The sequence below is a fragment of the Balaenoptera acutorostrata genome, chromosome 2 (assembly GCF_949987535.1).
Source record: "Balaenoptera acutorostrata chromosome 2, mBalAcu1.1, whole genome shotgun sequence".
NCBI classification, from domain to species: Eukaryota; Metazoa; Chordata; class Mammalia; order Artiodactyla; family Balaenopteridae; genus Balaenoptera; species Balaenoptera acutorostrata.
Genome location: NC_080065.1, coordinates 183,834,726 through 183,862,537, shown reverse-complemented (window position 1 = coordinate 183,862,537; position 27,812 = coordinate 183,834,726). Strand labels below are relative to the sequence as shown.

At 52.8% G+C, this 27,812-nt stretch overlaps 1 protein-coding gene across 1 annotated transcript; it reads right to left on the bottom strand.

Moving 5' to 3' along the window:
* Positions 1–3,921: 3,921 nt before the first annotated feature.
* On the bottom strand, positions 3,922–20,412 carry GNA15 (G protein subunit alpha 15). Its single transcript, XM_007176533.3, has 7 exons — positions 20,268–20,412; positions 12,006–12,190; positions 10,230–10,384; positions 9,484–9,612; positions 6,851–6,980; positions 5,479–5,632; positions 3,922–4,452 (listed from the first exon to the last, which is right to left on the bottom strand). Exons 1-7 carry the CDS (start codon positions 20,410–20,412, stop codon positions 4,226–4,228), a joined length of 1,125 nt encoding a protein of 374 aa, XP_007176595.1. The 3' UTR covers positions 3,922–4,225.
* Between the last annotated feature and the right edge of the window lie 7,400 nt (positions 20,413–27,812).

Below are 27,812 nucleotides of genomic sequence, written 5' to 3'. Positions count from 1 at the left end.
CAATAAATGCAGAAGAAATGAAAGTGTTCAAAGTCACCATTTTTGCAACCCCTAATGATATATGTAAGCAATGATCACCAGTGGCCACTAAGACCATTATGAGAGAGGTTCATGGGGAAATTTCGCAGTAAATGAATCAGACTTGTGCCACCTGAACCCACTGGTCAATTTTAACAAGGTGGGGGAGGGAACCAACTGGGTGCTAATGTTGTTACATGTCTCATAGAGAGAGAGACAAAGACAGGGAGACACAGAGATAACAGAGAGAAAACAAACTAGATGTGTTGTCTGGTGGAGCTCACACCACCTAGGAAGTCCGCTCATGTTTCTAGGTAGATCAATTCACAGGGATTACAGGGGACAGAGGAGCCCATTAATCCACACCGGGGAAGCAACCCACCCAATCAGGAGGCTGGTAAACTCTACCAGATAAACGACCTGGTTTCTTCAACAAATAAATGGCAAAGAAAAAAGGTTGGGTGATGGTTATAGGTGAAAAGAGACTTAGAGATACAGCAACCAAATGCCACGTGTGGGCTTTGTTTGGGTCCTGACTCAAAGGAACCACCTGCGGAAAAAACACGTATGACGTTTCATCATCAGCGATGAGACATTTTGCCATCATGGGCCCACCCGGCTGATGCACTAAGAGGGACCCTGCGGCGTTCTTGCCCAAAATGCATGCCATTAATCACATCATGAGCAAACATCAGACAAGCCCAAATTGTGGGACGTTCTATAAAATAACTGGCCAGAACTCTTTTTTTTTTAATTTTATAAATTTATCTATTTATTTATTTATTTTTGGCTGCGTTGGGTCTTCGTTGCTGCGTGCAGGGTTTCTCTAGTTGTGGCGAGCAGGGGCTACTCTTCGTTGCAGTGTGTGGGCTTCTCATTGCAGTGGCTTCTCTTGTTGTGGAGCACGGGCTCTAGGCGCGCAGGCTTCAGTAGTTGTGGCACACGGGCTCAGTAGTTGTGGCTCGCGGGTTCTAGAGCGCAGGTTCAGTAGCTGTGGCGCACGGGCTTAGTTGCTCCATGGCATGTGGGATCTTCCCGGACCAGAGCTCGAACCCGTGTCCCCTGCACTGGCAGGCGGATTCTTAACCACTGCGCCACCAGGGAAGTCCCCTGGGCAGAACTCCTTAAACAGGTCATGACAGACAAAGGCTGACGAGCCGTCACCAAGGAGACAAAGACAGGAGATGCAATGTGGAATCCTGGCCCAGAAAAAGGACAGGAGAGCCTAGAGGTTAGGTAATAGGATGATGGTTGATGTTAATTCCCCGGCTTTGATAACCTGGCTTGTAGCATGGTTATCTAAGAGGTTCACATCAGAGGAACGTGGGTGGACGATGTTCAGGAACTCTGCACTATTGCTGCAACTTTTCTGTAAATCTAAAATTATTATAAAATGAAAAGCTTTAGGGAATTCCCTGGCAGTCCAGCGGTTAGGACTCCACTCTCTCACTGCCGAGGGTCCGGGTTCAACCCCTGCTGGAGGAACTAAGATCCCAAAAGCTGCAAGCCGTGCAGCGCAGCGGGGCAGGGTGGGGTTGGTGGGGGGAGCTTTAGAAAAGACATTTACAAGACACATGGGGAAATCTAGATACTGACTGGATATTAAATATCCAAGGATCATTGCTAACTTTTTTAGATGTGATAATGTTGCATTATGGTTATCCTTTTTAGAAGGGAGTTTTTGTATATTAGAAGGATGTGGATGAAATGGTATGATATCAGGGATAATGAAAGTAACCAGGGACTTCCCTGGTGGCGCAGTGGTTACGAATCCACCTGCCAATGCAGGGAACATGGGTTTGAGCCCTGGTCCGGGAAGATCCCACATGCCACAGAGCAACTAAGCCCGTGCGCCACAACTACTGAGCCTGTGCTCTAGAGCCTGCGAGCCACAACTACTGAGCCCATGTGCCACAACTACTGAGCCCGCGCACCTAGAGCTCGTGCTCCGCAACAAGAGAAGCCACCGCGATAAGCCTGTGCGCCGCAACTCGAGAAAGCCCACGTGCAGCAACGAAGACCCAATGCAGCGTAAATAAATAAATAAGAATTGGGTGCCTAACTCAGGGGACCAAGGTCATGTTGACGGCACGTACTCTTGATATAATGGGACAAAAACCTTCTTCACCTCTGTGCTCCTCCGACCTAAAATCTAAACCTCAACTAACCATGAGAAAAACATCAAACAAAACTCAACCAAGGGATGTTTGACAAAATACCTTTTAGGAGATGTATCTGGGAACGTGACCTTCTTTGGAAATAGGATCATTGCACATAGAATCAAGTTAGGATGAGGTCATTTGGGCGGGCCTAATTCAGTGTAACTGGTGTCTCTGTAAAAAGGAAATTTGGACACAGACACACACAAGAGGAGATGGCCATGTGAAGACACAGGCAGAGACGGGAGGGACGCAGCCACAAGCCAGGGATACACAGAGCCACCAGAAGCTAGAAGAGGCAGGAAGGACTTTCCCCTAGAGCCTCTGGAGGGAGCACGGCCCTGCTGACACTTTACTCTCAGACTTTGCCTCCAGAACTGTGAGAGAATACATCTGCGTGGTTTTAAGCCCCTCTGTCTGTGGTACTTCGTTACAGCAGCCCTGGGAAAGTAAAAGGATAGCTGACCAGCACTCCTCAAAACTGTTAAGGTCATCAAAAACGAGGTAAGTCTGAGAAACCATCACAGCCCAGAAGAGCCTAAGGAGACGTGATGATGAAATGTCGTGTGGGAACCTGGGTGGGGTCCCAGGACAGAAAAAGGACATTAGGGGAAAAAAGGAAATTTGTTGGACTTCAGTTAATAATGGGTCAATATTGGTTCATTAATGGAAAAAAAAAAGTACCATATTAATATATTAATAATACGGGAAATCAGGTGTGATTTCATAAGGCAACCCTCTGTATTCACAATTTTTCTATAAACCTAAGACTATACTAAAAATTAAAGTTTATTTTTTAAAAAGTAAAACAAAACAAAAAACCTTTTGAATGAATAATAGAATCTTGGCTTGGCCACCACCCAGGTGTTTAGCCTTAGTCAAATTATTCAGTTTTCTGTGCCTCGGTTTCCCCATCTGTAAAATGGGGGTGATGGGGTTTGTGCTACATGGGCCTGCCCTGAGGATGGTGGGAGACCAGGATCTGGGGTAAGTGGAGTCATCATCATCTCCATCAGGGATAGGTGGTGGCTTCTGCTGGAATTTTGGGTGAGTAGCAACAGAAGGTCAGCTCACATGTCCCCGGGGCCAGGGAGAGAGGTTGAACTCCACTTCCTGGCTCAAAGTGCACGCAGTCCCACACAGCTCTGTGTACCATGCCCTACACAAGTGGATGGACAGCAAGTAGAACTTTTTCTTTCCTTTGCCACGTTGCTACCCTGCCCGGGACAGACGACCTGAAATGGGACCGCGCGGGGCAGGGGGTTGGTTGTTAAACAGTACGCCCCTAAGAAATCAAAGGTCTCCAGAATGTCATTTCTTTAATGTCCACCCTTCAAGGGGCCCCGCAGAAGGTGAGGGAATAAATACAGAAGGTTGTAAGATGCAGCACGCCCGGCCCCCAGCCTGGTAAGGAAGGGGGGCGGGGGATGCCTGTAGACCTCGGTTTCCTTCATCTGAAAACTGGGGCAGGACACACTTCGAGCCACGAGGCTCTGATACGGCGGCGTTTTCCGGGCGTCTCTTTCTCCTAAGAAAACGGAAGTCCCTGAGCTACGCAGACCTCAAGCTGGGATGCGGCTCCTTTCCGCTAGGGGGCGCCAGAGTCCGCGTCCCTCGGCATGAAGGACCACTCCCCTGTCCCGGGGCTGGTGCATCACCCCCAAAAGTGTCCCAGACCCCTGCCCAAGGGGGGACATACCTGGAGGTGGGGGTCCTGAGAGAACCCCATCCACCCAAGTCCTGGATCCCCTGTTCTTTTCACCTTTTCCTGCACCCCGGCCTCTCAAAAGGCCATTGTGCTCCCTCTCCAAGGAGATACAGTGAGTCGAGGAAAGGAAGACACAGAGGCTGTCCTGCTGAGGAGCGGAGAAAGGAGGAGGCGCCGATCGGCCTTCCACCCTGGCTCACTTGTGGCCCTTCTGCCACCTGGGTCTGGGGCTGGAGCGAAAGGGGCACCTGGGTTCGCTGAGCGTCAGCCCACCCCGCTCCCACCGCCCACAGGTCCCGCCTGCAACTCGCGGGTCTGAGTCCGGAGCGTTGGGCCTGGGTCACAGCAGGTTGATCTCGTCCAGGTAGCGGGCCAGGACTGAGTCCCGCACGTCCTTGAAGACCTTGCGGATGTTCTGTGTGTCCGTAGCGCATGTGTAGTGGCTGAAGAGGCGGCGGGAGCGCGAGCCCTTCCTGCCACCATCTGCTCCGTCCACGCAGCTGGCGTACATGCAGGTGTACATGTCCAGGATGAACTTCTTGGCTGCCTCCGTGTCCTGCTTCGGGCCTGGGGACAGGGGTAGGCAGTCAGGGCACACAGCTCATGGGGCAGGTGGGAGCCTCTCCCTCCTGGGACCAAGGTGGGCTCTGGAGACCCTGTCCCTGATATGGGCAGCAACAGGGCTGCAGGGACCACCCACCAAAGTGCCTGCCGGCCACCGCCATCTTCTGCCTTTCTAGCTGGTCACATGACTCAGGTCCAGCCAATAGGAGCATCAGGTATGTGTTCATGCAGGTCACATGACCTAGAATGGACCAATGAGACTGGTCTCTGGGACTTCGGGCAGAACTGTGTAAAAGAGAGACCCTCTCTCTTGGCTGGGCTTGGAGCTGGGGGGATGGGAGCCTGGAACTGCAGAGAAAGACATCCTGGGGAGGTGCAAATGGGGAAACCGAGGCTGAGGGGTCTGGGGGAAAGATGGCCATCCTGGTGAGGCACACATGCGATTCCCCCCCACCATCTCTCATTCATATATATATATGAATATTAATATATATTCATTCATATATATATATATATATATATATATATATATATATATATATATATATATGAATGAAAGACTGGTGTCCTTATAAGAAGACAAGAGACAACCAGAGACAAAGTCATGTGGTGACAGAGGCAGAGATTGGAGACATGCATCTACAAGTCAAGGAATGCTAAGGATTGCAGGTGACCACCAGAAGCTAGGAGAGGGGCTTGGAACAGATTCTCCCCTGGAGCCTCCAGAAGGAACCAACCCTGCTGACACCTTGATTTCAGACTTCTGGCCTACTGAACTGTGAGGGGAAAAATTTCTGCTGTTTTCAGCATCCAGCATGAAGGCTTCTGTTAGTTTATCCCCATTCTGCAGAGGGGGAAGCTGAGACTCAGAGAGCTTGGGCAGAGGACAGAGATGGGTCTGGAACTCAGGCCTGTCCCATTGCATTTGAAACCCCACTGGCTCTAGGCTGGGGTAGGACCTGGACCAGCATCTCTCTTGGGAGCTGCTTTTGGGAAGTGAAGGGTATAGAAAGTTCTAGAACCACTCACCCCGGAAACTGGGGAAGTAGGTAGCCAGGTGGGAGGTGGGGATCTTCTCCTCCAGGATGTCGGTTTTGTTGAGGAAGAGGATGACGGAAGTGCTTTTGAACCAGGGCAGTTCCAGGATGGTGCCAAACAGGGCCAGGCTCTCCTTCATTCGGTTCTGGGTTGGGGGGCACAAGCAGGTCATTGATCCAGATGGCCAGCTCAGCCCAAACAGGAGCCCTCCCCCCACGTAGAGATGGGGCTGTCGGCCCCCCAAGCAGCAGCTTGAGGCTCCCCAATTCCCGCCCAGCTGGGTCTGAGGGTGGTGTGGCCAGCTGCCTATGTATGCCCGAGATGGTTTTGTGCCTGTACTGGTTTGGGTAGTGTCCCCCACACCCTCAAAATTCATGTCCACCTGGAACTTCAGAATGAGACCTTATTTGGAAATAGGGTCTTTGAAGATGTAATTAGTTAAGAATCGGTCACACTGGAGTAGGGTGGGCCCTAAGTCCAATGTCTGGTATCCTTATAAAAAGGGGATTTAGGACACAAGGAAATGGCCACGTGAAGATGGAGGTACAATGGGGTGATGTGTCTATAAGCCAAGGGACGCCAAAGATTGCCAGTGGCCACCAGAAGCTGGGAGAGCCTGGAACAGATTCTCCTTCACAGGGAACCAGCCCCACTGACACCCTGACCTCAGATTTCTGGCCTCCAGGACTATGAGACGATACACTTCTGTTGTTTCAGCTCACCCCCACCCCCATGCCCGCCATACCCCAGTTTGTGGTACTTCATCACAGCAGCCCTAGCAAACTAGGACACCTCGTGTGGCTGGACTGGAGCAAGATCTGTGTCAGAATGACCTCAAATTGATTCTATCTGATTCAGTTTGAAAGTCGAAATTATAACATCTGACCCTTGGATCCCGAAACTGTCTATGGGAAACTTTAACCCTGAAAAGTGCACACGTCAGAGATGATAGCGTGCCTGACCTTCACGCAGGGGGTTAATTAGGAGAAGAGTTCACGAAAAGGAGAAGAATTCTGAGTAAAAGCAGGACATTGTCCCCATGACCCACATTCCCAGGACGGCTTACATTGTGCTTCGGGGTGGGGGTGAGGGGTGGGGTGTGTGTCTTGAGGCTCGAGTGTCTGACTCTGTGTGTGTGTGTGTGTGTGTGTGTGTGTCAGGGTCCTGGCCTCACAAATGCTTGTAGATCTGTGTGTTGGGGTTCAATGGTCTGACCACAAAAGAGTGGACGGTGACGCTCAAAGTCAAGCGAGACACACAAAGCTCCACTCAAGAGTGCCTGCTCAGCTGTGGGTCCCCGGCCCAAGGTGGGGATAAGAAAAGCAGGGGAAATGGTGCCCCTGCATCCATCGTGGCCCCTCACCTCTTGGTTGTTTTCCTCCAGACACTGGTCGTATTCACTCAGCGAGGCCAGGTAGATGAGGGCGATCACATTCTCGAAGCAGTGGATCCACTTCTTGCGTTCTGACTTCTGGCCCCCGACGTCCACGATCCTACCAGGAACAACTCCCTTTCAGAGTTCAGGCTTAATTGGGACCCCCGTGACGAGGCGTCCCAGACCCCAGTCATGGCTGGGACATGCCATGAGCAATATTAATAGCAACAAGAATAGATGCCAGCCACCTTGTGTATTACAGCATTTCACCCCATGGAGCAAGTATCGCTATTATGCCCATTTTACAGATGAGGAAACCGAGGTATAGGGAGAGAGGGGACTTTCTAGAGCTTCTACTACACTGGGCTGCCTGATTTCTACCCCATGGTAGAGGACAGCTGGTTGCCCTCAGTCTGCCCTGGTTCTGGCTGGGTGACAAGAGGGAAATTGCGGATCATCTCCAGACCTCAGTGTCCCATCAGCTGTGTTCTGGCTGACTATGGGAGTGTTGAGTGGCCACACAGATGGGCAAACGTCATCCCCTCTGTGTGTGGCCCAGGGCAAGGGTTTGCCTCCACCCTCCCACACACCACAGCAAAAGCCTGGGCCCTCCTGCCTTCCTGTTCTCTCTTCTAAGAAATGTGGGTTACTGATAACAAGCCCTGTGTCATTTCCCCAGGGATGGGACCATTACTCAGGCAGCTGGTAGGAAATACCAGAAGCCTCAGAGCAAGAAGAGACTTGCCCTGCTGTACAGGAGGAAAGTCCAGGCTGATGCCTGCGGCGCCTGATTCCCGAAACCAGCCTCTCTCATGATCCTCAGATTCCCTCAAACCCCGTATCCAGAGCGGGATGGGTGAAGCAGCGGTTGAGACTGGGGCTCCGATGGCTGAGATAGGTGTGGGGTATGCTACTTGCCAGCTCGGAGTCTCAGTTTCCTCTGAGCCCTCACCTTTGGCCTAAGAACGGACTCAAGTTTCCCCATCTGATAATTCCCCTCCTCAGCCCAGCCTTCCTTCTGAACTTCCCCAACCACTACTTTTACTCCTAAACTTTTACCAACTCACCTATCCATCTATTCATCCATCCAACCAATCACCCACCCACCTATCTATTTGTCCATACGTCCACATACCCACCCATCCATCCACCCATCGATCCATCCATCTATCTATCTATCCATTCATACATACATACACCCACCCACCCACCCACCCATATACCCAACCATTGATCCATCTATCCACCCACCTACCCATCCACGCATCCATGCATCCTTCCCCCCACCCATCCATCCCCCATCCATCCATCCATAAGTCCATCCATCCATCCATCCCCCCACCCATCCATCCCCCCATCCATCCATCCATAAGTCCATCCATCCATCCATCCACCCACCCATCCATCCATCCATCTTTCCAACCATCCACTCACATTTACAAACTTCCACTCTGACCTTCAGCTGATCATCACTAGTGAAGCAGGAGAATCAAACTCAGCCCCTAACTTTGAGGGGCTCTCCATCTAGTGGAGGAGACCCAATGCAAACAGATAAATTATGAACTTTCCTGCTAAGGACTATTGCAGAGGCCAGAACAACATGGGGCCGGGGGAGGGGGTGTTCAGGGAAACAAGGGATCAACATGGGTGGGTTGAACACTGAAGGGTCTCAAGCATCACCCTGCACCCTCCACAGCTCCCTGCCTAAGGTCACTGAAGATTCTCTAAAGGCCACTAAGGTCACTGAGGATTCTCTAAAGGCCAATCTCAGAAGTCGCTTCTCTCACTGTATTCTTCCTGACCTCTCCTTGGCCTTTGACACTGACCATGACTCTGCATGGACCATCCTTTGCTGCACTGGCCACCCACACCTCTGGCTTCCAGCTCAGGCCTGTGTGAGCCCAGCCACCTCCCAGATGCCCCAGACCCCTCAGACCCAACCTGCCCCAAATGAGTTCATCATCTATTCTAACACCTCCCATCCCGCCACCACCACTGTGGCCCCACCATCTACTCTGTCGCCTTGATGGGAACCCCATAGCGAGTCACTTTTGACTCTCTGCTCTAATTCCCATGCTCATCTCGTCCTGCCCATTCGACATCAGAGAGCATTCTTGCACCGTCCCCTCATTTCCATCCCCAAGGCCACTGCCCGGGCACTTCCCAACCCTTTCTGCCTCAACCATGGCTCCTGCCTTCTCCTGGGTCTCCTGACCTCCAGCCTCACCCCTCATTTGGGGCTGGGGAAGCTCAGAGGGTGAGCTTCCCCAACCCCAAATCAATCCCTCTGGTCTAGCCCTGACTGCACAGTCTCTGTCTCTTCCTTCCCATCACCTCCTAGCTCTAGTGAACTCCTATTCATTCTTCAATGCCCTAATACCAATGTCCCCTCCTCCAGGAAGACTTACCCTCCCAGAGCTCTGGGGGCTCAGTCTGGACTCCCCCAGGTCCCAGTCCTGATTCCATGGAGAGGCTGGAGGTGTCTGTGTCCAACCTTGCCTCCTTCAGCCTGGCAGCCCCTTTGTGGGCTGGGACTAGGCAACTCCTACTCATCCCTCAGTGCCCCAGTTCCTTTGCCCCTCCAACAGGAGCCTTCCCCACCCACCAGGCTATGTGCTCACCGCAGGTTGGTTTTCTGCACGGAGAAGCAGTACTCGTTGATGCCGGTGGTGGGCATGCGGCTGCGGAGCACGTCCTGCGAGGTAGGGATGTAGCCCTCCTCCGTGATGCGGTCCAGATTTGACAGGTAGCTGTGGAGCCAGAAGCCCTGAGTCTTGGCCTTGAAACCTCCCTTTGCTTCTCAGGCCCCCCACCCAGGGCCTGGTGAGGACCTTGCTGGGGGGAGGAGAGCCCCCGGGGGAGGGCCAGGATCTCTGGGGTCCCAGGTGGCTCAGGCGCACAGCCCAAGGCCATGGGAGCATGGGGAGAAGCAGCTTCATCCTCAGCAGCGTGACCCCAAGGACAGTCTCGCTGGCGTGGGCGTCACCCTGGGAGAACTGTCACCCCAGGTGTGTCACTGCCCCAAGAACAGTGTCTGGAGCACTAGACACCCAGCGTCGTACCCAGGACAGCTTCACTGCATGACGATGAACAGTGTCACCCCAGAAGTAGTGTCACCCCAGGAATGGTGTCACCCCAGGAACAGTGCACCCCAGGAGCTGTGTCACCTGGGGAGCAGCGTCACCCCAGGGACGGCCTCACCCCGGGGCAAGACCACCCACAGCATTCCCAGCAGTGGGAGCCGGCCAGCCTGGGGCCCCTCTGCCGGCTCCGATCCCTGGGACTGGGTCTCCTCTGGCTCCGCCTCGGCACCGCCTCGCGCTGGGCACCTCGACCCCGCGCCCGTCCCCGCGGACCCCAGACTCACTACACTGCCGAGTCGAGCAGGTGGAAATCGCGCCGGCGCTCGTAGCAGGCGCGGATGCCGGAGTCCCTCCACAACCACTGCATGGCCACGGCGTAGTGCTTCTCGAAGGTGGTCACCTTGTAGGGGTCCTGGCTCATGATCAGGTTGGCCCGGTGCTGGGGAGGGACGGACGGACAGGGGTGGGTCAGAGCAGCCGGGCGGGGCGGGTTGCCCTCCTGACGTCTCCACCCCCTTTTGTCCCGGCGTCCATCCACCGAGGGCGGGCACAGGCGGAGCGCACGGCGCGAGGGGCCAGCAGGGGCTTGCGTGCAGGGAGCGCCAGTTCTGGGTGGCCCTGCCTGGGGCAGTAACCTCTGCTCTATCTGTCCTCCTTTCTTTGCACCGGAAGCAGGCGCTCCTGTTGTTCATGTCTGAAGATAGGGTCTTTACAGATGTAATGAAGTTACAGTGAGGTCATGAGAGTGGCCCTAATCCAATGTGACTGGTGTCCTTGTAAGAAGAGGAGATTGGGACACAGACACACACAGAAGGATGACCATGTGAGGACACAGGGAGAAGACAGCCGTCTGCAAGCCAAGGAGAGAGACCTCAGAAAGAACCAACCCTGAGGTCTTGGTGGTTGGAACCCTCATACACTGCTGCAGGGATGCAATCTGGTGCAGCCACTGTGGAAAACAGCATGGAGGTTCCCGCCAAAATTAAAAATAGAGCTACTGGGAATTCCCTGGCGGTCCAGTGGTTAGGACTCCACGCTTTCACTGCTGAGGGTCCGGGTTCCATCTCTGGTCGGGGAACTAAGATCTCACAAGCTGTGTGGCATGGCAAATAAATAAATAAATAATTTTTTAAAATAGAGCTACTCTATGATTCAGCAATTCCACTCCTGGGTATTTATCCAAAAGAATTGAAATTGGGATCTTGAAAAGATATCTATACACCCAGGTTCACTGCAGTGTTATTTACAGCAGCCAAGATGTGGAAAGAACCTAAATGTCCATCGATGGTTGAATGGATAAAGATAGATATATCTCGAATACTATTATTCAGCCTTTAAAAAGAAGGAAATTCTGAAACAGGGGACAATGTGGATGAACCTTGAAGACACCATATTAAGTGAAATAACACAGTCACAGAAGGACAGATCCTGCACGATCCCACTTATAGGAGGCATCTGGAAGAGGCAAGTTCAAGGACACAGAGAGTAGAATGGGCTAGGGGAAGGGAGTTGGGGTTGCTATGAATAAAGTTTCCCTTAGGCAAGGGGAATACTTTCTAGAGCTCTTCCTGATGACATTGTGTCTGCAGTTACTGATACTGCATCATGCGCTTAAAATTTGCTAAGAGGATAGATTTCATGTTGAGTGTTCTTCACACAATAAAATAAAAATTTTAAAGAGAAGGGTGATGTGACACACAGTCTGCATAGCACCCCGGCCCCCAGCAGGGTGGGGCAGGGCTCAGGAACCAGTCCACCCTACTAATATTTCTAGAACAAAACGCCTGCTGACTCAGGACTCCTACCAGGCATCATGGGGTCCAAGGGAGAGATGGCTGAGCTCTGGGGGTCCACGGGGAACCTGCAAGGTCGGGGTGGGGGTGGGGTGGGTACCTGCCGGTGCTGAGCTGTCTGGAATGCAGACCAGGATCCCAGGAAACCTTGGAGGAGGCGGTTCTTAACAAGGACTTGGGGGATCTGAAGGGACACAGTCCCACCCTGAAGTCCTAAGGAACCCCCTCCCAGTGTGGCGCCCATGTGGCGAGACCCGGGATGCTCACCTTGTTCTCGGGCCAGCTGAAGGGGATCTGCAGCCGTTCCATAGCCTCAATCATGGTCTGCATGGACACGAAGATGTTCTGGTAGACCAGGGTCCGGAAGCTCTTGCGGTCCTCCTCCGAGTAGCCCGCCCCGTGGATGATGCGCATCTGCTTGATGAACGTGCTCTTCCCGCTCTCACCGGGGCCTGGGGAGACGACTCTGCCTTCAGCTCAGCCCTCCGGGGCTCCCGCCACCCGCCACCTCCGGCCACTAGGGTTCAAATCCCCGCTCTGTGATCCTGGGTGAGCAGCTTCATGGCTCTTGTGTCTCGGTTTCCCCACCTGTGAAACGTGGTTTGCTGGGTGGACGTGAGGGGTAAACTAGTTCATTAAAAGTTTGTCCCATGGGGCTTCCCTGGTGGCGCAGTGGTTGAGAATCCACCTGCCAATGCAGGGGACACGGGTTCGAGCCCTGGTCTGGGAAGATCCCACATGCCGCGGAGCAACTAGGCCCGTGAGCCACAACTACTGAGCCTGCGAGTCTGGAGCCTGTGCTCCGCAACAAGAGAGGCCGCGATAGTGAGAGGCCCGCGCACTGCGATGAAGAGTGGCCCCCGCTTGCCACAACTAGAGAAAGCCCTCGCACAGAAACGAAGACCCGATACAGCCATAAAGAAAAAATAAATAAAAATTAAAAAAAAAAAAAAAAAAGTTTGTCCCAGGAGGGGCAGCAAACCACGGCCTGCCGGCCGCTGTTTTTGCTTTTATTTTATGGGTCTTGCTTTGTTTTGTGTTTTTGTTTTTTTGCCACACCGCGCGGCTTGTGGGATCTAAGTTCCCCGACCAGGGGTGGAACCAGGGTCCCCTGCAGTGAAAGCGCTGAGTCCTACCACCAAGGACCACCAAGGAATTCCTGACAGCTGCCTGTTTTTTCATGGCCAGCAAAGTTTTACAGTTTGCATGGTTTTTATATTTCTAATTCTTTTCACCCTTACAGTTTTTACATTTTTGTAATGGTTACAGTTTTTGAATTTTTTAACCGCTGAAAGGAATCCAAAGATTCCATTTTGGTGACACCTGAAAATGACATGAAATTCAGGTTTCAGGGTCGGTCAATAAAGTTTTATTGGCACATGGCCGTGCCTGGTTGTATACAAATTATCTAGGGTTGGTTTCTCGGGACAGCCACAGAGTTGAGTAGTCAGAGACCCTCTGGCTTGCAAAGCTGAAAAGATTTACCATCTGGCCCTTCACAGAAAAAGTCTGTGGACCCCTGGCTTAGAGTGTGCTTTGACATAGTAAGAGCTACATTCCTGTCCACTATTATTAGCAATAGTAGTCTTTACCATGATTACAATTACTATTATTATTATTCACTATAATAATTTCAGGTAGAGAAAGTTTTGTGAAGGAAATACAATAAGATAAATAGATAAAGAGTGATTAAGTGACTACTACAGGTAAGTGTCACGGAAGGCTTCTCAGTGGAAGTGACATTGGCGTTGAGATCTTAAGGCTGGGAAGGTTGCTCTCGTTCCAAGATCTGGAGGAGGGAGCACCAGGCAGTGGACACAGCACGTGCAAAGGCCCTGTGGCAGGACCAGGCCTGGTGTGTTGGAGGAATAGCGAGGAGGCCTGTGTGCTTGGAGCTGAGTGAGCGAGGGGGAGAGAGGGAGGAGGTGAAATTATGATTGTGGAAGGGGTTCTAAGGAGCTGGGGGCTTTGAGTTAGGCTGGGTAATCTAGGAGGGCCTCACTGAGGAGGTGACATCTCATCTGAGACCTGGCAGATGACAGAATTCATTAGAAGAGAAGGGGGAATAGCGTTCCCAACAGCAGGCACAGCACATGCAAAGGTCCTGGGGCAGGACCATGCCTGGCATGTTGGAGGAACAGCCAGGAGGCCTGTGTGTCTGGGGCAGAGTGATCGAGGGGGAGAGAGGGAGGAGGAGATGGCAGGGAGGGGACGGGGCAGGTCATGCAGGGCCTTGTGGGCTGTGGGGAGGACTTGGGCTTTTACCCCGAGGGAGGTGGGAGCCTGGAGGGCTGTGGGTAGAGGAGGGGTGGGTCCTGACCCAGGGGCTCACAGGTGGCCCCTGGCTACTGAGGGGAGGGCAGGTTGGGGAGGGGTGAACCCAGCCAGATGGGAGTGTTCTGGTCCAGGCTGAACCCAGGTGGCCACGTGGAGCTAGAGAGAAGAGGACCTATGCACAAGATATTTGGGAGACAGAATACACACGACCTTGCTGATGGACCAGAGTGGGGAGAGGGGTCCTTGCAGGCTCACCTACAGAATCTCCAGGGCCAAGTGCTGGCTGAAACCACAGGGCCCTTCTGAGTGCAGGGTCGCACATCAAAATGCCAGTCATGGGTCTGGGATAATAACACTAGAACCTTTGGAAGCTCAAAGAGCAAGGCCTGGCTCCCTGCTGTCTGAGCCCCGATATCTCCCTTTCTGAGCCTCTGTTTTCTCGTCTGTGAAATGGGCATGATAGCCAGGAGGGAGGTGTGGGGCCGGGAACCACCTGCAACACCTTGTCACCCTGCCGGCTCCTGGGGGGACACTGGTGTGGGGTCCCTCCAGGGATGGGGAAGGGGACTCGTGCAGGAGGAACTGGGACCAGCAGCAAAAAAGGGAAGGGGTGCCCTGGCTGGAGCCAGAAAGAGGAACCAGGAGCAGCGGAAACACAGCAGGGAGGAGGCGGGGAGTGTAGGAAGCGGCAGAAGAGGGGGTGGAACCCTCCTGTACCGCCCCTGGGGGGCTCTCGCCCCTCCCACTCCCAGCAATTCTGAAGGCAGTGAGGGCAGGACCCAGCGACACCGCTGCACTCGAGATCCAAGGAAAAGAGTCGCTTTTCTATGGCCCTGAAGGACATTCATGGGGAAACTGGGAATGCCAGCGGGACGTGATGGTGACGGGATTGCATCACGCGCATCGCCTGCTCACCACTGCCCTGGGGGGTCTTTGCTTTTTAGTGGGACTCAAACCCACTGAAGTATCTGGGGGGGAAAAGGTGTCAGGGCTGCAACTTTACTCGCAAACGGTTCCGATAACAATGAATACGTACGTATTAAATATAATATATAAATGTATAGCAAATAAACTATAGCTATGCATTATGTAAATTATAAGTATATACACATATACTTATATATAATGTGTGTGTATACATATATAGAGAGAGAGAAAGAGAGAAAGAGAGAGAGAGAGCAGGGTGGGATGGGATAAAGGGCATGTGGTAAAATGTTAACATTTGCAGAAGAATCCGGAGCAACTTTTTTATAACTCTGAAAGTATTTCAAAATGAAAAGTTAAGAAAGGGAAAAAAAAAAGACCCTCAAAGGGCTTCCCTGGTGGCGCAGTGGTTAAGAATCCGCCTGCCAATGTATGGGACATGGGTTCGAGCCCGGGTCCGGGAAGATCCCACATGCCATGGAGCAACTAAGCCCGTGCGCCACAACTATTGAGCCTGTGTGCCACAACTACTGAAGCCCATGTGCCTAGAGCCCGTGCTTCACAACAAGAGAAGCCACCGCAATGAGAAGCCCGCGCACCACAATGAAGAGTAGCCCCCGCGTGCTGCAACTAGAGAAAGCCTGCGCGCAGCAACGAAGACCCAACGCAGCCAAAAATAAAATAAATAAAATAAACTTATTAAAATAAAAAAACCCTCAAACGCCATGTGAGATGCTGCGTTGGAGGCTGGAACAGAAAAGGGGCCGTGGTGGAAAAACCAGTGAAATCTAAAGTCTGGAGTTTAGTTAACAGAAATGTAATGGTACGGGTCCCACATTAATGTCTCAGCTGTGATGAGCACACGGCACTTATGTAAGATGTCACCACGAGAGGAAGCCGTTCAGGAGGAGACGGGAGCTCTCCGGACTATCTTTGCCACATTTCTGTCCTTTGAAAATGATTCCAAAATAAAAAGTTTCCTGCAAACAAACCAACAACAAACAAAAAACGCCCCACAGTTCCACAATCTGAAATGCTTCAGTAAGGAGCTACGTGTGTCTCAGATTCCTTGGATTTCAGGATGGGGATACATCAAACTCAATAAATATTCCTGCAGTAGAACCTCTGACTAGCACAGTCAGTGAGATAAACCCACAGCCTCGCCTCCCACTGGGAAACCTGGGGAGACGGGCTGGTCTCCGGAGCTTCTGCTATTTGGAGGTGGAAGAGGTACCGTAAGCCCCCCTGTCCTCCTAGGGTGCCGGGGGGGGGGGTCCACATGCACCAGCTCGCCCGAGCCCACAAGAGGAACGGCTCTTGGCTCCACATTTCATGTGGGGAAACTGAGTCCCAGATTGGTTGGGTCATGCAGCTGGTGGGTGGCCAAACTGGGACTCAAACCCAGTTCTGAGTCCAGAGCTCACGGGCTTTTTAATAATCATTCCGGGAAGTTCCCCAGACACTGCCTGAATTATCGTCACTAAGATTCCCACTGTTTTCCCATTCACAGTGGAGATGTGGGGGCTCAGAGAGGTGAAGTGACTTTCCCAGGGTCACACAGCTACTGGAAAAGCAGAGGAGTAAACACAAGCCCTTGTGGATCCTTCACCTTCATCAAAGTATCAGTTCATGTGATGTTTCTATGGACGTTCAGAAGCTCGTTGGCTCCTCTGGATGCTGCCAAGATGGCGGTGAGACCTACGGCAGGGAGCTGCACCCTTTGACCTTCCTCTGGGTTGCCCCCAAAAGTGTGGAGAACAAAGAAAGATCTCGCCAAGAAACAGTTAATTTTTATTTATTTATTTATTTTTGGCTGCGTTGGGTCTTCGTTGCTGCGCGCGGGCTTTCTCTAGTTGCAGCGAGCGGGGGCTACTCTTCGTTGCAGTGCGCAGGCTTCTCATTGCGGTGGCTTCTCTTGTTGCAGAGCACAGGCTCTGGGCACGCTGGCTTCAGTAGTTGTGGCACATGGGCTCAGGAGTTGTGGCTTGTGGGCTCTAGAGCGCAGGCTCAGTAGTTGTGGCACGTGGGCTCAGTAGTCGTGGCGCATGGGCTTAGTTGCTCCGCGGCATGTGGGATCTTCCCGGACCAGGGCTCGAACCTGTGTCCCCTGCATTGGCAGGCAGATACTTAACCACTGCGCCACCAGGGAAGTCCGCAACAGTTAATTTTGTTGAGATGCACCGATTTCTTTTTTTTTTTTTTCCTCTTCTGTTTCATTCAAGAAAAAAAAAAATCCTGGTCGCCACCCACAGCTTTGGGTTTTGTGACTCACAAGTGGTTCACAACCTGAAGTCTGAAAAACTCCACCTTTGCAGCTGTGACTGTCCTGGAGCCACTGAGGAATCAGGAGCCTCTCTGCTCCCCCTCCTGATGTGGTTCAGGAATCCCCCCAAGTGGGGCTGGGGGCTGCGGGGAGAGCTGTTTCCACCTGGCGCGTCCTCGCAGCCCAGACGGGAAGTGATTGCTTCCTTCTGGGAATGGGTGAGGAAGTGGAAACTCGCAGAGGCCAGGAGCCGTGACAAGCCCCAGGCATCGCGAGACGCTGTGCGGCTCCTTCCGTGGGCGATGGCAGTCCCAGCCCCGCCGTCCTCCCCCAGGAAACTGGGCCACTGGGACACAGGGAGCTTCCTGAGAGCAGACAGCTCATCTTCTATGCCCGGCTCTGCCTCAAAACTGGCTGCAGGGGCTTCCCTGGTGGCGCAGTGGTTGAGAATCTGCCTGCCAATGCAGGGGACACGGGTTCAAGCCCTGGTCTGGGAAGATCCCACATGCCGCGGAGCAACTAGGCCCATGAGCCACAACTACTGAGCCTGCGTGTCTGGAGCCTGTGCTCCGCAACAAGAGAGGCCGTGATAGTGAGAGGCCCGTGCACCGCGATGAAGAGTGGCCCCCGCTCGCCGCAACTAGAGAAAGCCCTCGCACAGAAACAAAGACCCAACTCAGCCAAAAATAAATAAATAAATAAATAAATTTATAAAAAAAAAAATAAAAATAAAAAAACTGGCTGCAGACCCCAGACCCATCCTGCCGCCGCCCCGGGCCTCAGTTTCCCCATCTGTCATTGGGGTTCTGTGGAGGTACATTCACAGGGCAGTCAAGCGCTTGGACTGTGGAACCAGAATTCTAGGTTCCGATCCTGGTTGTGTGACCTTGGGCAGGTCGCTTCACCTCTCTGAGCCTCGGTTTCCCCATCTGGAGTGGTTCCTACCTCACATAGTATGGACAGAGCTGGCTCCTTTAATTGCCTTATTCTGACTCTTCCCCCTCCTCAACGTGGTGACCACTTCCTGTCAGAGACAGACCCCCAGCCCCTTGGCCTTCTTCCTCCAAAGGGTCAGCCACCTCCCAGAAAAAAAAAATAATAACTTTTGGATTCAATTCCTGTTTTTAAGGAGGGCAGGTGTGGAAGCAGCCCTCAGGGCTTGGATGGGGTATTGAAACCACAGTCCAGCGGGCTGTCCATAGGGCCACCATCTGTGCTTGGACATGTGGACAACCTCCCCTCCCCCCTCTCCCACCCCTACCAGCAGAAGTGGCTTCCTGATATGGGACTGGCTGTGCAGTGGTCAGTGGGGCAAGGGACTTTCCTAGCTCCAGGAAGATATGGTACAGCTCTGGGGAAAATCACCCCTGAAACAGGATTCATTCATTCATTCATTCATTCACTCATTTATAAATCATGCATCGGGTATCTGCTCTATGTCAGGTCACCGTACTCCTGAAATAGATGCTGGGGACACAGGAGTGAATAAGATGGACATGGTCCTCACCTCTGTGTTGCTTGCTGTGTAACTGGAGAGACAGACAATAAACAAGGAAACAAGAAAACACCTGAGAGAGCGCCAGCGAAGTGAGTGGTATGAAGAAAAATCAGGCGAGAAAGAAAGATGGGGCTGACTTTGAAGCCCGGGAAATCAGGGAAGACTTCTCTGAGGAAGTGACACTTGAGCTGAGACCTGCCTTGAGTGAAAGGAGTGAGAGCACCAGCCATGCAAAGGCTTGGGGGATGCTGAGAGCCCTTGGCAGGGAGAATGGCAAGTGCAAAGGTCCTGAGGTGTGGTTAAAGAAAACCTGAGATGTGCAAGGAAGTATCACTAACACTGCCAAACCCCTAGCCCAACAGGTCAATAAAAATGGAGCAAGGACAAAGAATGAAAAAGGAGACATCACTACAAATCCTACAGACATGAAAGGATGACAAGGGAATGTTATAAACAACCTTATGCCTATACATTTGACAACTTTGAAGAAATGGACAAATTCTTTGGAAGATACCAATAACCAAAGCTCACTCGAGAAGAAATAGCCCTATTTATTAAAAAATAGTAAATAACATATATATACTAGCCTAGCTATTACAGAAAGTGAATAGAGATAGCTATGAAATTAAATTCTTAATTAAAACCTTCCAGGCTCAGACAGCTTCATTGGGGTCCCATGCCCCCACCCTCTCCTCTCTCTCCACCCCTCAGGGCTGCCCCTTCCCACTGAGCAAGAGAAGAGAGAGGACGGCCATCCAGATGACCAGGCTCTTTGCCCCAGGACAGGCGGATGGGACTTTGGAACACTTCCCCGGCCCTTGCCCAGGGCTCAGGCAGTCTCAGGAGACCCTCCAAGGCTGGCATCCCTGGGCTTAGGCCAGCAGGGTCATACACAGGGCAAGGTGGCTGGGAGAGTGGACACACGTGGAGAAGAAGACATGAGGTCTCAGAGGTCACAGCCTCAGAGCTTTCCAATCCACCACACCCAAGTCACCCCCACTCCCTCACCCTGTTCTATTTTCCTCCTGTTCTTCCTGCTGCTGGAAATTATTTTACCTGCTTATTAGTTTGGGGGCTTAACGTCTGTCTCCCCCACCGGAAGCTGAGGTCCCCAGAGGCAGGGACACGCCCCATCTCCTCTGCCACTGTGCCTCCAGGAATTACTCAGTACGTCTTGAATGAATGAACCGATCAACCAATCAATCAATCAATCAGAGGCACATGGCAGTGCTCTCTCTGCCCACACGACTCGTGCTGATAAACCACCAGAACAGACCCAGCCCTCCAGAGGGACGGGAGGGTCTTGGAGGGCGAGGCTGGAGCTCCCCGGGCTGTGCGGCTCATTCCCTTCCTGTGACGCGGGAGCCGCTGGGACGGGCCGGGCCTGCCCGACAGAAGCCAGGCCACCCGGCCAAACCACCTCTGCTCCTGCATACGCCCAGGAGATGGCCGGGCTGCGGGACGGACGGGCCCACAGCTCACCCCTTGGGACTAGGAGCCGGGCCTCAGTCGACTCATCCTGAAAGTGGGCTCCCAGGCTGTCCCGCCCGGGTGGCCGCGGACTCACCGAGCAGCAGCAGCTTCAGCTCCCCTCGGTCCCGCTTCTTCTCCTCCAGGAGGATCTTGTTGATTTCCTGGTCGATCCGGGCCGCCGACTTCTCGTCCTCGGTCAGGCACCAGGGGCAGCAGCGCCAGGTCAGCGAGCGGGCCATGGTGGGGCCTCAGCGGGCAGCAGGCGGCATCGCCCCCGCCCCCCCTTCCCCTCCCCCCGGGAGGCACCCCGGCCCGGCCGCTCCGGGGAGGGCTTCTGACAGCCGGCGGCAAGAGTCTCCCTCGTCGTGGGGGTCGCCCCCCCCAGGGAACCCCGGCTTCCCGGCCTTGGGCACCCGGCGGCCCAGCTCAGCGAGGCCTGTGCGGCCGGGTCAGGGGTGGAGGAGGAGGAGAGGAGATGCCGGCTTAGGGCTCCCCGCCCACCCCCAGACCTGCCCGGCCCGGCCCGACAGGTTGACGGCAGTAGAGCGAGAGGTGAGGTGGGCGCCCCGGGGGAGGGCGGGGCGGGGAGGAAAGGCCCAGCCGTCTGCAGTCTGGGTCTGCGCTGGGCCTCCTTCCTCATTCTGGAGAAGGGGTGGACCCTGTCCTCCTGGGCCTCTGACGCCGGCCCCGGCCCACCCACCTCTCCCCCTCCTCTGGGCCAATTAGAAGCAGTCATCAGAATACCCCACAAGATCTTTTTTAAAAGAACAGCCAAGGCCCGGCGGCACCTACTGTTTTAAGCGCTTTTGTGTATTGGGGGGGGGGGGAGGGGGGTGGTCATGCGGACAGCACCCCAAGTTCCTTGCCATTCCCGCTGCACAGATGGGGACATAGAGGCACAGCCAGGCAGTGACAACCCCCGGGGAGCCTCTCCCACCCGTGGAGCCCCAGTCTCAACTGCAGAGCTGGCAGCTTTGGGACTTTGGAACCGGGCCATTCATTCTTCTTGCAAACATTTATGCGGCGCCAACTGTGCACTAGGCATTCTACGCACAGCAGGGACCCAAATGACAAAAAACCCAATCTCCCTGCCTTATGGTCTAGACAGACAGATAAAGAAATACCTTAAATATATGTATATCTGAGCCTATCAGATAGCCATAAATTGTGAGAGGAAAATAAAGCTGGGAAGGGGGATGGGAGACTGGGGGGGGGGGGCCTCATGGGTGGCTTGAAACAGGGGGTCAAGGAAGGTCACTCTGAGAAGACAGGCATTTGGGACCAGGAGGAGAAGTCGGATAGGCAGCCTGGACATAGGGGGACCTTGGGAGTCAAGCCCGCGTCCCAGCAAGGCCATGAGGCCCCCGTTCCCTGACGGCTCAGCCCTCAGGACATTAGAAGCAGGAGAGGACACAAGCGTGGCTGTGTAGCTGCGTCCCCACAGAATGTCTCCAATCCAGCAGCTCTTTGCCGTGTTCGGGGACAGAATGCTCTTTGAGAGGTTCTAGAAAGCTCTAGAAAGTTCCCGAACACCCCTCCCCCCCCCCCCCCGAGATACACAGAACCCAGGAGACTCCGGGCCCCTCCCAGAGGCACTGGTGAGGCTCAGAGAGGGTGCGTGCTGTGCCTGAGGTCACACAGCCGCAACTGTCTCCCTGTGCCACGCCCCAGACGACACCAATGCGGTTTTCTTCGCTGTTGATTCATAACGACCAGCAGATGGGAAGTTCGATAGGGGCCCCCTTGGGTCACTGGCTCCTGGCAGACACTGCCCTGCCCAACCCCGTTCCCGCCCCCCGACCGGATGGCCGTGAGGAGGGGGTGCTCCCCGGGGCCTGAGGCCTGGGTGACTTCCCACTCCCGGGCAGGTGAAGAAAAGCAGAAATAATAATGTGGGCCACACAGAAGCAGAACGGAGGTAACCAGCTTGGCAAAACCCGGAGGCCAGGCTGAGTCACAGACTGGAGGGTGGATGGCGGGGCAAGGCCAGGAGCACCTGGGGCCACCCCGCTGTTTCCCAAAGGACACCAGGCCCCTAACCCATCACACAGGGCCAGGGCAGCAGGCCGAGGTCTAATACCTTTCTTGGCTCCCACTGACCTCAGAAAAAAAAAAAAACCGGGCGCCTTGATTCCCCCTCCTCCAGGGCCCATACTCTGTGAATTTCTTCAGCCTCACAACAAGTCTTCCCACTTCCCCAAACAGGCGAGGAGCTGCTTCCTCTCCAGATGAGGTGCCAGCCTGGCGGGACACCTGTCACCCCATTAGTTCATTCGGGAATAACAGGGTGAGCTGTGTGTTTAAAAATACACACACACGGACCTCCCTGGTGGTCCAGTGGGTAAGACTCCACGCTCCCCATGCAGGGGGCCCGGGTTCCATCCGTGATCGGGGAACTAGATCCTGCGTGCCGCAACTAAGAGCCGGCAAAGCCAAATAAATAAATAAGTAAATTTTTTAAATATATATTTAAAAAAAATACACACACAGACTTCTCTGGCAGTCCAGTGGTTAAGACTCCGCCCTTCCACTGCAGAGGGCGTGGGTTCCATCCCTGGTCGGGGAACTAAAAATTAAAACACACACACACACACACACACACACACACACACACACACAGAAAACACATAAAACATGAACGTATAACCTAATAATTTCCTGTGAAACTGATACCCACGTGATCCCCACCCAGGCCAAGATTCAGGGTATCGTCAGCCCCAGGAGGTTTCCCAGATACCCGTGCCAACAAGACCCCCTTCCTCCTGCTGGCCAGTCAGCACTGCACCAACTTCTATGGTATTTCTGGGTTTAGGGGTTACTTTTTGGTAACAAGATTTATTTTTTTTTTGTTTTTTCAATTGATGTGGCTTGGTAGGCGCTTTCTTTGGTGTACGGTTTTGTGTTTTAACAAATGTACACAGTCATGTAAATTATGGCTAAAACAGTTGACAGAATATGGTTCTGTCACCTGAAGAACCCCCTCCAGGTACCTCTTTATAGCCAGACCCTCACCTGAGCCCTCACCCCTGGAAACCATCAATCTGCTCTTTGTTGCTATTGTTTTTTGAATCTTTTTGAGACTGTCATATACATGGACTCATACACTGTGTAATTTTTGAGACTGGCTTCTTTCACTTAGCATCTGAGATCCGTCTATGCAGTGGGGCATGTCAGGAGCCCTTTCCTTTGGACTCTTGGGTAGTTTTCTGTTGTGTGGGTGCATCACCCTTTATCTGTTCACCCGTAGAAGGCCATTTGGGTTGCTCCCAGTTTGGGGGTGACCACGAATAGTGCTGCTGTAAACATGCACTATAATCATCATGAGTGTTCGTTTCTCTAGGATAAATTTCTAGAAGCGGGATGGGTGGGTCATAAGGTAATTGTACGTATAACTTTGTAAGAAACGGCTGAATGGTTTTCTGGTGTGGCTTTCCCATTTTGCACGCCCATCAGAAATGCCTGAGGGTTCCCGTTTTTCCACCTCCTCATCAGCACTTGATATTGTCCGTATTTTTTATTTCAGCCATTCTAAGACATGTGTAATGGTACCTCACTGTGGATTTAATCTGCGTCTCCCTGATCAGCTAACGGTGTTGAACGTTTTTGCATGTGTTTATGTACCATGTTTGTATCTTCCTTGAAGTGTCTGTTCAAATATTTTGCCATTTCCTTCAGTGGGTTTGTTTCCCTATTATTCTGTCTTGAGAATGCAAGTCATTTATGGGATATGGGGTTTGCAAATATTTTTTCCCAGCCTGTGGTTTGGCTTTTCATCCTCTTAAATGTGTTCTTTGTGTTTCATTTTGACGATGCTCAATTTATCAGTTTGTTTTTCCTTCACGGGTCATGCGTACGGTGTTGTCGCTAAGAACCCTTTGCCAGACCCAAGGCCAACAAAGAAGTTCTCTGTTTTCTTCTTGGAGTTTTATTGTTTTACATTTTACTCTTTTTTAAAAAAAATTAATTTTATTTATTTATTTATTTTTGGCTGAGTTGGGTCTTCGTTGCTGCGCATGGGCTTTCTCTAGTTGCAGTGAGCGGGGGCTACTCTTCATTGCGGTGCGCAGGCTTCTCATTGCGGTGGCTTCTCTTTGCTGCGGAGCACGGGCTTTAGGCGTGTGGGCTTCAGTAGTTGTGCCTCAAGGCTCCAGAGCGCAGGCTCAGTAGTCGTGGCGTACGGGCTTAGTTGCTCTGTGGCATGTGGGATCTTCCCGGACCAGGGCTTGAACCCGTGTCCCCTGCACTGGCAGGCGGATTTTTAACCACTGCGCCACCAGGGAAGTCCCCTGTCTGCTCATTTTACCAATTACTGAGAGAGAACTGTGGAAGGTTTGAAGTGTAATTGTGGATTTCTCTATTTCTCCTATCAGTATTTTCATATTTTGCTTCATCTATTTCGTGCAGACACATTTAGGATTATTATGTCCTCTTGATAAACTGATTCTCTTATGATTCTCTTATGTAATGTCCCTCTATATTTCCTCGCTTTTCTTTATCAATTTACAAGTGGATTAAGCATCCTTAAATATTGTGTTCATTGTTTGCCATTTTCGAACTTTCTGTGAATTCTGGTCTGTCTGGCTTCTATCACTCAATGTTTTGTTTGTGTCATAAATCATATTGTTACACGTGGTTGAAATTCATTAATTCTCACTGCATAGACTATTCCATTGGGTGAACAGCCCACCATCTATTTATGTATCCTTTTAGCAAGCGTTTTGTATTTATTTTTTTTAATTGAGATATAATTGATACATAACATATGCGTTTCAGCTGTACATCGTAATGATTCTATACTTGTATATATTGTGAAATGATCACCACAGTAAGTCTAGTTAACGTCCATTGGCACATGTAGTGATTTTTTTCTTGTGATGAGAACTTTTAAGACCTCCTCTCTCAGTCACTTTCAAAGTACAACAGTCATTTTTTTGTTGTTTGTTTGGCCGTGCGTGCCGTGTGGCATGTGGGATTTTAGTTCCCCCACCAGGTATCAAACGCTTCCCCTGCATTGGGAGCACGGAGTCTTAACCACTGGGCCACCAGGGAAGTCCCAATACAGTATTATTAACTGTCATCACCGTGCTGGGCTAGTCATTTATTCTACTGTAGATGGGCATTTGGGGATGTAATGAGTAGGATGGCTATGGACATTTGGATGTGCCTTTTTGGAGACCATATGTATGACTCTCTTTAAATAATACCCAGGGGCTTCCCTGGTGGCGCAGTGGTTAAGAATCCGCCTGCCAATGCAGGGGACACGGGTTCGAGCCCTGGTCCTGGAAGACCCCACGTGCCGCGGAGCAACTAAGCCCGTGCGCCACAACTACGGAGCCTGCGCTCTAGAGCCCGTGAGCCACAACTACTGAACCCACGGGCCACAACTACTGAAGCCCGCGCGCCTAGAGCCCGTGCTCCGCAACAAGACAAGCCATCGCAATGAGAAGCCCGCGCACCACAACGAAGAGTAGCCCCCGCTCACCGCAACTAGAGAAAGCCTGAGCGCAGCAACGAAGACCCAATGCAGCCAAAAATAAATAAATAAATTTATTTTTAAAAAAATACCCAACTATGGAACTGCTGGGTTACAAGGTATTTCCCAGATATTAACTCTCTTTTGCCAAAGTGCATGTACCAATTTACAACCCCAGTAGCTCTGGTGAGATTTTTTTTGTTTGTTTTTTAAATTTTTGCCCGTGCCACCCGGCTTGCAGAATCTTAGTTCCCCTGATCAGGAATCGAACCCGTGCCCCCTGCAGTGGGGGCCCGGATTCTTAACCACTGCGCCACCAGGGAAGCCCCTCTCTGGTGAGTTTTTATGGACCTAAATTTATCCCATCCAAAAGTCTCTCCTTTATTCAGAAACGACGATCTCCTTGCTGTTTCTTTGGTATGAGAAATGCCCTTTCTGTTTAATGAGGAATAGGATGTTTACATGGTTTCACAGTACCTCACAGTCCTCAGCTGATGGGAGGCCACAGCTGGGTCACTCCCTGGCCACTGCCCTTGGCGACACCCAAGGTCATGCCCCCGCCCCCACCAGGGCTGGCCCAAGGCTGGGGTACAAAGGTCCATCCCCTCCCTTTATTAACTGATGAATCACGGATTTGATTCCACTTCTGCAGGTATATCCAAACCGAAAGCAGGGTCTCCAGAGGGTCTTTCCCACCCAAGTTCACAGAAGCATGATTCACCGCAGCCAAAAGGAGGAAACACCCAGGATCCCCTCGCCGGCTACCTGGGCCGGCTTGGTAGGCGGGGGACTCGGGCTCGGAAGGTTTTCTGTCTTGAAAGCCTCCTGGTTTTGTAACAAGGGCCCTGCGTTTTCACTTTGCACCGGGCCGCGGCTGGTGCCCAGGCTCGGGGGCGCCGCCTACCGTCAGGGCAAGGGCCCGGCCGCTCTGTGCCTCGGTTTCCCTGTTGGAACCGGGATGCGGAGAGGACCTCCCGGGCGGATGCATGTTCGCGCAGGCGGGCGCGGAAAGCAGGCGAGTGGCACCTGCCGGCCGCGGGGGACATGACGGCCAGGCGCGCCGGCAGCATCCGCGGGCTCCCTCCCTGCACCCACCTCCCGAATCCCACTCCCCTCCTCCGCCTCCACCTGGGACCGCCCCATCATCTCCCACCTGGTCCAGCTGAGTCCCCTCCATCCGGGTCCCTGGTTCCGCCCTCACCCCCACAGTCTGTCCTCCCGGCAGCGGCCACCAGAGGGCGCCTGTGAGCACCGAGTCAGGCCCTGTGCCTCCCCTGCCCATAGTCCTCCAGGGTCCCACCTTCCTGAGGGTAAAAGCCCAAGTCCTCCCCGCGGCCCACAAGGCTCTGCACGACCTGCCCCGTCCCCTCCCTGCCCTCCCCCCCTCCCTCTCTCCGCCTCACTCACTCTGCTCCAGACACACGGGCCTCCTTGCTGTTCCTCCAATGAACCAGGCCTGGTCCTGCCCCAGGGCCTTTGCATGAGCTCTGCCCGCCGCCTGGAAAGTCCCTCCCTCAGACCACAGCATTGCCCCTTCCCTTCACGTCTTCCAGCATCCTATTCATACGCCACCTTCTCCGAAAGGGCTTTCCTGAACAGCCTGCCTGAAATGGCCACTATCTCTGCCCATGCCTCTTCCCTGCTGTTTTTCTTCATAGATTGAGTCATGGTGATAAGTGCTGTCTCCCTGTATATGCAGTGCCTAGGACAGTGCCTGGCACACACGGGGCCTTCAGGGCATTTCCATCCCGCTGATGAATGAGTAAATAAAACTGGAGTGGGGGCTTCCCTGGTGGTGCAGTGGTTGAGAATCCGCCTGCCAATGCAGGGGACACGGGTTCGAGGCCTGGTCCGGGAAGATCCCACATGCCGCGGAGCAACTGGGCCCGTGAGCCACAACTACTGAGCCTGCGCATCTGGAGCCTGTGCTCCGCAATAAGAGAGGCCGCGATAGTGAGAGGCCCGCGCACCGCGATGAAGAGTGGCCCCCGCTTGCCGCAACTAGAGAAAGCCCTTGCACAGAAACGAACACCCAACACAGCCAAAAATAAAATAAATAAATAAAATTAAAAACATGGAGTTATTTTTTTAAAAAAACAAAAACTGGAGGGTGATATGGAGAAAAGCGACCCTGGCGTACAGCTGGCGGGAACGAGAAATGGGGAA

Bases quoted from the DNA above. Each gene is read 5' to 3' on its own strand.
- GNA15 (XM_007176533.3), bottom strand. From the start codon at position 20,412: ATGGCCCGCTCGCTGACCTGGCGCTGCTGCCCCTGGTGCCTGACCGAG. The intron at 9,613-10,229 runs GTGAGTCTGGGG...CTGGCTCCACAG, and splicing joins CTGCTCGACTCGGCAGTGTA to CTACCTGTCAAATCTGGACC. The intron at 4,453-5,478 runs GTGAGTGGTTCT...CCCTGTCCCCAG, and splicing joins CTACTTCCCCAGTTTCCGGG to GCCCGAAGCAGGACACGGAG.